Source organism: Neolamprologus multifasciatus, chromosome 5, assembly GCF_963576455.1.
Source record: "Neolamprologus multifasciatus chromosome 5, fNeoMul1.2, whole genome shotgun sequence".
NCBI classification, from domain to species: domain Eukaryota; kingdom Metazoa; phylum Chordata; class Actinopteri; order Cichliformes; family Cichlidae; genus Neolamprologus; species Neolamprologus multifasciatus.
This window is the reverse complement of record NC_140443.1, coordinates 20,697,393-20,707,929: the sequence shown is the minus strand read 5'-3', so window position 1 is coordinate 20,707,929 and position 10,537 is coordinate 20,697,393. Positions and strand designations below refer to the sequence as shown.

The 10,537-nt window shown below is 38.9% G+C and overlaps 1 protein-coding gene across 2 annotated transcripts in view; it reads right to left on the bottom strand.

The window, feature by feature from the left end:
* srgap3 (SLIT-ROBO Rho GTPase activating protein 3) overlaps window positions 1-10,537 on the bottom strand; it is a 57,537-nt gene that overhangs the window by 21,852 nt on the left and 25,148 nt on the right. For both annotated transcript variants that reach the window (XM_085161004.1, XM_085161005.1), the window contains exons 3-4: window positions 8,780-8,942; window positions 5,107-5,169 (exon numbers count right to left, since the gene is read on the bottom strand). In XM_085161004.1, the coding sequence (XP_085017130.1) occupies window positions 5,107-5,169; window positions 8,780-8,942 (226 nt within the window). The remainder of the gene's footprint in view (window positions 1-5,106; window positions 5,170-8,779; window positions 8,943-10,537) is intronic.

Genomic DNA, 10,537 nt, shown 5'->3' with positions numbered 1-10,537 from the left:
TCAGCACCTTACTTCAACATACAGTTTGGGGGAGTTAGTAAAGAAAATCTTCACTGTCTCTTTACAAAATCTGGTCTGATTTGAGCCTTTTCGTGGTGGCCAGGAGGATCAGTTTGGGTCATCAATACAGAAGTAAAACAGATGTTACTACATGTGGAATATTTTAAGTGGATCCAGAGCCCCAAAGTTGTCTGTGGTTTAGACTTGGCTGTCAAATCTCCAACTTGCCCCCTCTTCCCCTCCTCGCTGTAGCTTTCCTGGCCTGTTTCCTACAGTAATCCCTCATTACCTCATCCTTCTACATTTTCAACTCTTTGGAGAAGCAGAATGACATTTTATTCAGTCTTCCCTGGAATTAGTGTACCTCTTCACTTTGATCTCTACTTAGACACTTAAACTTTTACACCCCTCTCCCCTTGTTCAGCGTGATGTGGATACGACTGCAGTGGCAGAAAACCCTCATTAGACAACACAGGAGCACCGCTTGTCCCTCTTAACTCATCACAGATGCTTGCTGAGAGTCTCTCAGAGGCCCATTCCTAATTCTCTTAATGAAACATCCATATGCCAATTGCAGCTTCAAACATTTCACCCATTAATGATTTCCTATGAACACCACAGGATGTGAAACAGTCAGCATAAACAGTTATTTATTTGTTTCCTGCAATCAAGCAGCTTGATGCTGTGCTTAAACAGTGGGGTTCTTCTTTTCTGTGTGAGAACTGCACATCAAAAGCACATGTTTGCTGTTGGGTCACTTACAACTATAATCTTTCACTGACCTCAAATGATACTAATGTGACTGGAGAGCAGTCTGTCCATTGGGAAATTTCAAAATGTAAACTTGTAAACGTATATAGTGCATTTCTATGCTAATTGAGCAAAGTCCTTTCTTACTACAAGTCTTAACAAACACAATTGCTGTTTTTTCTATGCCTGAGTCTAGCACTGACACACTCACACGTCGACGGATGTATTGAGAAGACTGGTTTTTGAGTATTGTGTTTGCTATAGGTGTGTTTCAACATTTATTTTGTCTTTTAAGTAAGATTGTTATTAATAATTATTAAATATTATGAGCTCAAGCATGAAAAAGTAAGTCATTTTGCAGAAATCTGCAACATCCCTAGCACAAAGAGAGACCCACACAGGCACAGGAAGAAGTGCAGTGGCAGTACTAAGCACTGCTCCACCACCACCACCATCATATTGCTTATATTAATGCATTAATGTGTAGGCACCATTTTACCACAGAAGTTACTTGAGGTAATATTATTATTTAATAATTTATTTAAATAGCACAGAGTGGTGAAGAGCTGTAAGGCAAACACCTAAGAAAAAATAATCCTACACTATTTTTGGAGTGTCACAGCTAGGTGTTAATTTAGCTACTCACAGACAACAGAAATTAGGCACTCCGTTCTTTCACATGCTGTCAAAACTATTTTCTGAACATGTGCTGCATTTCAAATTTACTTTGAAGCATCTGACTACAAGACCCGCAGCCAAAAACGCAGAGTCATTTGCAGGAAGACCAAGCTTCAGCTGTGCCTACAGGAGGTGTGTGCATTGTTGAGTCATCTGACAACAACCAAGGGCTACTTAACTTCAGAACCTCAGAGTCTCTGAGCTGGTGAAAGACACAGTCAGAGGATGACTGGAATTTTTCATAATGAATGCAAGGCAAACCTCTGTAATGCCCAAATATTAACATCCACAATGATGTGAAAGGAGGAAATGAGGTGGTTCATTACGGGATGTGCAGTGTGTCTTTGAAGACACTGCTTCAGCTGCATTTTTAACATTTTTTTGTAAAATACATAATGGCACAGTGCAATATGTCTTCTGCTGTTATTCATCTGTAGTTGTCTAATTTAAAGACCTGGTTTTCCCCTATGTCTACATGTTAAAACATAGAATGGGCAAGCATACTTTCTTATAAATAGAGGAATGGAAACTAGATCCAAACCATCACCTGTTACAGAACCTCAGAACCACTGTTGTTATATTGTCAGCAACAGAATAACTGCGTGAAACTAAGGAGCAGACATCAGGCACAAGGATCAGAAAGATAAGATACACTATAGCTCTATTTATCCCCTTGGGGATATTAAGCTTGTATACCAGGAAATTAACACAGGTACAAGCAAACAAAAGTAAATTTCACAGGGCCGAGCTGCTGAAAGCAATATCAGGAAGTGCACGACTCTTTAGGACAATCAGGCCCTTTTCAACATTTTTTATTTTAGGGTTTGTTTTAATGACAAATTGCAGACAACAGGATCTTCGAGCACTTTTCTTTACTCCCATTTCAGCATCGCACTATATTTGAAAAAACAATATTTTGAACAACAGCTTCAGCCCACAGTCATACCTCTCCTCCCCTTACCTCTCACCAAGCTGCCAGAGATCCAAATGGGATTTCACAGTTTTGTTTTAGCAAAATTTGTTTTGTTGCCAACCAGCAAAAGTGTTGGAAAATACCACGAGGTAACCACCATGTGGCAACGCTATTGATTTAGCTATTTTTGAACAATGAAGTAACAAAGGTCTAGTCTAAAATAGAACAAAATACTGCTGCCTGTGGATCATCAAGATGGGAAAGAGACTGCTCTGTCATGTTTTGTAACCTTTAAACTGCCTTGAAAGTGTTTGCCACAGGTTGTGGTGATAAGGAGAAACCATTTCTAACACACCACTTTTCAGCTCTGAAATAAAATTGTTGCAGAATGTAAACATAGACTGTATACAATGATGGTCATGGGCTTCAAGTCCAAAAAGTGAAGCCAGTAAGAAAATGACTTTAATCTGAATCTTTTTTTAATGGCTAGCACGTCCATGGAAACATTTATCAGAAGATCAGTACACTGTAGCCATAAAGGGATGGACACTGCATTAATACTCAGGTTGTCTTTGCCATTTAAACGATGCTCAATTGGGCCCAAAGTGTGTAAACTGTTACTGTTGTCTTCCTTTTATCTCAAAGCACTCTAGCCATTCTCCTTTGGCTCTGGTGTCAACAAATTCTCTTTAAAACTTCAAAACTTTAGAGTTGGCTGCATGGGAAAAACCATCTGGCACCAACAACCATGACACGTTCAAAGGAATTTAAATCACCTTTCTTTCCCATTCTGATGCTCAGTTTGAACTTCAGCAATTCGTCTCAACCACGTCTTTTTAAAACATTTGACCAACAAGACGGTCCTTCTGAAATTTGCATGCATGTAATTTATACATATAAACTTGTCATTACCTCACATGCGAACCCGAACACTGTGTGCTGTGTCCAAATCTACAGATAGCTTAAATAATGATGGTCACCAGCACTGCCTTTGGGGTTTTGACTTTCATCACACTGCACATATGAATAAGTCATTTAAGGCAGCTCTGCCATCTCTTCTGTTTCACCTCAGGGGGCAGAAGAAGCTGAAGTTGCTTGGTGCTTGTCCAGTTTGGTTTGCGTTCAAATTAGACTAACAGCGCAGCACCAGTACCATTTGTTGCTATCCCAGACATACGTTAATCTATCAACACGGTCTCTTGCAGAAAATCCTGCCATAAGCAAAGCAGTTCGTAAGCTATTGCTAATGACTGTACAGTGAAGACAGTATAACTGCAAATGGTTGGAGAAATATTGCGGAGGAAAGTTATGATAAATCTGCCAATACACTGCAGTTAATTAGAAATATTAATCATAATATATGTAAAATGATATAGCCCATGTCTTTTATTGTTACAGCAATGCGGAATGGGTGACACCCAGGCTTTGTAGACATGCTGTTTTCATTAATATCGAGCTCTTATTATACTGAACTGATTTCTGACAAACAAAGTTCTCTAGAGTTGACATTTCATAGCTGAAATGAAATATTAATAATATTGTACCTTTTGAGGATAAAACTTTCAAACTATAGTTACAATTTATATCACAAAGCATCCATCAATATGACATTTCACCATTAACCTGTTTTGAATTAAAACATATGGGAAGCAGATGCAGGATATGAGAAAGCTGCTTGGTATGAAATAAAAATTCGGTTGAACAGAAGTGAAGGGTAAAAAAAAAGAGAGAAAAAACCCCCAGCTTTTTCGAGAAAAATGGGGTAAACCACGGGCTACGGTCAAAATGAAGCAAAATGAGTGTTTCTACAAAGACAAAAATAAATAAATAAATAAATAAGAAGCGCACTGTACCAGCAGAGAAACTGCTCATTAGAATTGCTGCATATATACAAAGTGTTGGTATCAAACACAACAATGCAACTGAGCTAGAATAGGTGACCCTAAAATTAATGAGCACCTCTACTCTCTGACAGATTTATGCAAACACATTTCATTAAAATGGCACACTTATGTGTCAGCAGGCAATTATTTCTCAGCTCTTCACAGATGCAGTCAGTGATGTGAACCCTGAAATCAACCAGATATGCTAGTGATTTGAGCCCTGAAACGGTAAACCTTGGGGAAAAATGAAATTTTATTTTTCTTCATTCATACCTACCACACACGTTAATCTTGAATATTCAAGCAAGTATACATATAACAGGAAAGTTTACAGTAAACAGAGTGCAATGAACACTCAGGAAAGACACTGACATTGACCATTTAACAATACAAGAAAAGATAAACAAAGCTTATAAGAACATAAACTGGTTTCTTTTGATTCAGTACAACTCTAAAAGTTTCATTGATCCTGTCCAAGGCTAAAGGCAGTCCCATAATAAGGAGTGCAAAAAACTGAATCCATAAATCTGAAGGGAGAAAGGCATTTTCTCTTTTTAATAAGGAAGACAGAATGAAAGATGAAGGCTGCAAGGTCACTATAACCCTTCCATGATCACTAAAAGGAACCAATATGTTTTCAGGAACACACAAAGAAAGTAAAGACAGAAAGATGAGATCAATGCACGTGTTAATAAGAGTTTCTACTATGGTGCAGCAAAGGGAATAGAGACGAACCATGACTGACAGCTATTTAACTCAAAGGAATACAGAAGAACATGAAAAAACATCAGGAATACAGTGAGGAGAAAGAACTTTGGGAGAGCTCAGTGAAGAGATGAGGTGTGAGAGATCGATCTGCAGGACACACAGTCTATTACTTACAGTGTAGAGTTCATTTGTCACCTTCACAAGCTCCTCGTGCATCTGGATACCAATGTCCTTGCTCTGAAAATGGCAAGAAGACAGAGCAGGGGTAAGAAAACAAATACTGTCTGAGCAATCAGCAGTGACCCGATGTTTCAAACTCCAGTTGTTATGCTGGCGCTGTGACTTTGGTGAGTCACAGAGAAACAACTCAACAAATATTAGATGGATGACCACAAAGACTGGTGCAGAGGGTGTGTCTGACTGTCTTTTCTCATTGAACCCCGCATACAAGTGAGAATTGGCACAACTGCACAAATAGATTTCAAAATGTGCAAGCAGTGGAGTGTTTTGGAATAGGTAATTGTACTTATTACAAACAAATTTTGAGAATACAGTAACATATAAGCATTTCCACCTTTCTAGGACACCCACAACCTCTGTTGTCAGTCAACAGTGACCAAATATTCTAATTTCCTGCAGTTAATGCACACTACATTACATGTTAGATACTGCATATTCAGATCAATTCTATGTCCTCAAAAATACAACAGCTTATAAAATATCTCAGTTAATTCTTCTTACAGCTTTTAATACTCTTACAACTTGAATTTTACCACAGAACATGCCTTGTAATAGAAGGAGAAATAAATAACAGTCGATGCATTGACATCTGTTTGTGTGGTGGGGGAACAAGACTTAATATGAAGACTCTGAGGTGAGAATACAACAACAGGATATCTCAGTTTGATGGTCTCACACATTCAAAAACAGAGGCAACACCTTCCTAGCCTAAGAAAGTGACGTGAAAGTGTTAAAAAAGAATGACACAGATAAACATCAGTACAACCCGAAATATAAAACTGTTTAAACTTCCTGATAATTTTACTTGAAACTCTTGCTGTCCTTTGATGTCACAAAACTCAGAGTTCTATTTTCAAAAATTAGGTTTTTTCAGGTTGCGTAGGTATTTTTTTAGTTGACATTCAGGGTAGGTGTTGAATGATTACGTAGATTTTCTTAGCCTAGAACCAGTTTTGTTCTCAATCCATTCATTTTGTTAACCCTTACCCAGTCAGGGTCACAGGGGTCTGGAGTGTATACCACTGGTAATAGCATGAGAAGCAGTGAGAAAGATCCTCATGCCCAGTTCCACGCCTACTGCCATTATATGCCGAACAATTGTGTCTTTGGACTATGGGAGGAGAGCTACAAACCACAGGAAGAACAAACAACAACATATTGAAAGGCTAAAGACAACTAGGGGTTTCAAACTAAGAACATTCATGCTATGAGATAACTCACTGCACCACCCCGGCAGAATTTCTGAGCATTTTGAGTAAGGACGCTAAAACTCAGTAACCCATGATTCAAACAGGAATGATCACTACATGGGTGTTTTACTGTCTCTAGAATAAACAGTCAAAATGAAATATGTTACCTGACCATCAAATCAAATTCAGCTACTTCTGAATTATAACAGAGGTTAGGGGCTAAGCTCTGAGAAGCAAACTAAGCTTGAAGTTGCTGAAGGCTGAATCCTACTGTCAAAATGGAGTGGTGGAAAACAAGAGGTACATGAAGTCCCAAGGTTCCTCAGTAGAACTGGTGTGCAAACGAGACCCAAAACAGTTCCCAGAACCTTTAAGCTCTGATACTGTGTTGTTCGACACTTGTTTTGTGTGTTGCCTGGAAGGTGTCACCTTAGCCATTAACACTGGGAACATTTCAGCTATAAACTGCAACACAATAACATACTAATAAGCAAACATGATGTTATAATGCTGATTTCTAATGAACAAAACAAGTGGTTTGTCAAATACGGCAATGACTTTTAGCAGAAAAGATTATGTATCCCCTCCTGTGCACAACTTTTCTTAGACACATTTTTTAACAGTGAAAACAGCTGACTCGTTTTTTTCTGGTGTATGGAAGATAATGACTCAGCAACAGTCATTTCATATTTGAACAAAGCATCGTTTGCTGTCAGATCAATAACGGATGTATTTTGCTATAATGAAACCTTGCTGCACCAATGACAAAGCATAGCTGAACGCAAAAACACACAAACACACCCAGTATTTTCATCACTTCAGACAGCAAGACACTGACTTACTTTCATTGTCTTATGGGGACCTGCTCCTGCCCTTCTCTTCTGTAGACTTATTGTTACCCTTGGCATAATTACTGCTTGCTTAACTCTAACCCTGAATCTAGACATAACTTTAACACATTTTGTTTGCCGGAGTTTATTTTTAGCTTATTTTCATACTGGGACTCCACAATATGCAATGTCCCCACAACATAGGTAAAAGAAGTACAAACACTCAACTTAAACCACATCCACCCACAGATCAGAGGCGTTCATTGATATATGAAAGGTAACCTTTTTTTGTCCACACCCTGGTCTGCTATGGTAACTGTGCTTGAAAAAACTTGCAAGCCATGAGTCACAAACTAACCTAATTATAATTATAAAAGAATCTCAAAAGAAAATGTTTCTGTAACAGTTCAACTTGATTATAAAGTACGCTCAGAAGAGGAAAATAAACACAGCCTTGGTAATAAAGAAGGGATTTGATGTTGCAGCTTTGTTTTTATCTGGATCACAAGCAATAAGTTCTTCTCAAACAATCATTGAACTGAATGTAATGAACTGGTTACACCCTGAGAGGGCTCCAGCAGCTGGTGAATGGCATCTGTATGCATCAGTGCCTCTGAGGTGAGACAGACTGCAGCGTGTACTGCAGAGGCTTGGGGGGATGAGGAAGGTTTCATTGAGTGAGTAAAAACTGTGATGCAATACACTGTAAGAGCTGTGGCGCTTACAGAGCCCTTTATAGTGAATGTACATTTTTAAAATCTTCCCTCAATAAAAGGCACGAAAAAAGAAGATTATTAATGTATTCTGTTTGAAATTAAAAGTGATGTAGAACAGAGAAGACAACAGGAAAATATTGCACTCTGTACATTCATACTTGCCACACCTTTTGTAATTATATTACATCTGACTATTAGCACATTCATCAGAACACACCCTTCTAACTCTGATCAGCCCATCAACAGTAGCATAACAAACTAATATTCATATAATATCAGAGATATTACCTGTAACAAAATTCCTATTTTATTTACTACTTGACAAACTATTTGTAAAGTTTCTACAGATTACATTTTGTCTTTGTTCGCCCCGTCTCACATTTAACCAAAGCTCATTTATTTTAGTATAAACATTCATGATTTTCTGCAGAACACACACACACACACACACACACACACACACACACACACACACACACACACACACACACACGCACACACACACACAAACAGAGCATCAGAATCAAGCCTCATAAGCAGAGTTAAGTTCACTACAGGAAAGCCTGCAAGGTGAAAACAACCTTCTGGTGTTTGGATAGGGCCTCAGTCATTTCTAAAATGTGCTGACAGAGAGCCAGGTGTTGCTCACACTAGTACGAGCTGTAGATTCTTAGACCAGGGAGTCTCGGCTTGTCCCCCAAGCTGGTTTTACTGCTCCGTAGGCCGTGCAAAACCTAGACATCTTACGAACTCCATGTACACTTAATCAGCAAAATTAAAGGTTAAAGGCAGAGCGGAGGTTTGGCTGCATACTGAAATCTTTTCATTGGTAACAAAGTAAGAAAAAAAGGAGGGAGACTGATGATCTTACCTTTTTGAACAGGCGAATTACATCCTCGCTGATCTGGGCCAGGCGGACAATAACATTGTTGGTGTAGATGTCACTGAGGGTGGCATGGTCACGGCTCTCACGCCTCGTCTGGTTCAGCAACAGATACCAGCAGTTTACGGATGACAGCAAGTGCTGATCTTTCCTGGGACAATAAGAGACATAGAGGACTGTTAAAGAGCTTTTCAGAACAGAATCAGGTCTCACACGGGTGGTAATTATAAACTGAAAAAAAAAGTTTTGCTTCAAATGTTCAGATTTATTTAGTAAAATTATAGTTTAGACACACTAAGAACAGACACTTGTACCTAAAGCTATCTACAACTCAGAGCTAGCTGTGGCTTATAATAAACTATTAAGTTCAATATAGACAACATGTTTATGGTTAGCTGGGGCCTCTCTGTGTAGAGTTTGCATGTTGTTGTGCAAGTAGCACTGGGCAACTAAAACTGATGGGAATTTCACCAGCCAGATACAACAAAGTTTGGCTAAAGATTAACACAAAATTAATGTTAGGATAAAAAAATAATAATAATAAAGATTTTACCTAACTGAATGTGTTAATCCTTCTCACTATCACGTCCTTTTTGCTTACCAAGACACTCCAAGCAATGCTATAGCTAGCAAGGCACCAAGTGGTTAAATTTATAATGCTCGTGACCATAGCGATCGAGAGAGTCACAGGCCCTGATTGCTGCATAATCAGTTTAAACTGTCTTGGCCTCGGGTGCTTTTAAATCGCAAGACCAAGTCACATAGACACTGAACAACTGCACACACACACGCACAATCCCTTCAAACCCATACCCTTGTCTGGATTCAATCTGAGCATTAATCAATCAACCAACCCTGAGGAAGAGACAAAGGGGGTGGGGCAGGGAGGGGGGTAAGAGCATAGAAGGGAGAGAACCAGAGCACAGCAGAGGATTGGGTTTCACTGTTGAGGGGAAGAAAAAGATGAGCAGCACAAACATCAAAGACATCCCCTTCAGAGAGCTTCCATAATGCTAATCGCATCTAATGAAGCTGATATCTTGCTACTCCAGAGTTCCTCCACCATTATTTCTTTACTTAACTCTGCCTCTAAACACACTTACAAGAGGCTGACAGGATACAAACAGCAGCACATCATCTTCATAACATCCTTGTGGAGCAGAAAATAGGATAGCATTTGAAGTAAACTTGATCTGTCCATTTACTGTGCACCCTGCCTCTTAATGTTAAACTGAACATAGTGTATCCATGCACGTTATCCAAAAGGTAGATCAGTTCATTTAAAACCACAAAAACTGAGTAGTAAAGATCCGATATAAGCCAAGTGTTAATCAAACGTCACATTTCAGTCTTGATTGTGACAATTAAAAAGCAATAATAAAATTATTCAGCAATTAACTAACTCTATTATAGTGGTATGAACTCATTTGTAAGACTGTGTAAAGGACAAGTGGGACAGTAAAAACCCAACATTAGTAGGTCTAATAAAGACCATATTCTCTGTCATTCCTCTGGGATGACCTACTTTGACTGTCTCACCATCCCTCATTTTGTACCAGTTCTTCTTGACTGACCTATCTACCCATAAGAGAAGCAGCTCCTTGGTGTATAATTGCTGTTTGTGGTTGAGAGGTTTAGGGAACAGGCACCTCTACTCACTGTTAATCCCTGAAAGTGGCCAGAGATGCTTCATCTCATCCCTAAGCACAACCAAGCTCCAATTTTAGTTCTTTTTATCCACCCCAG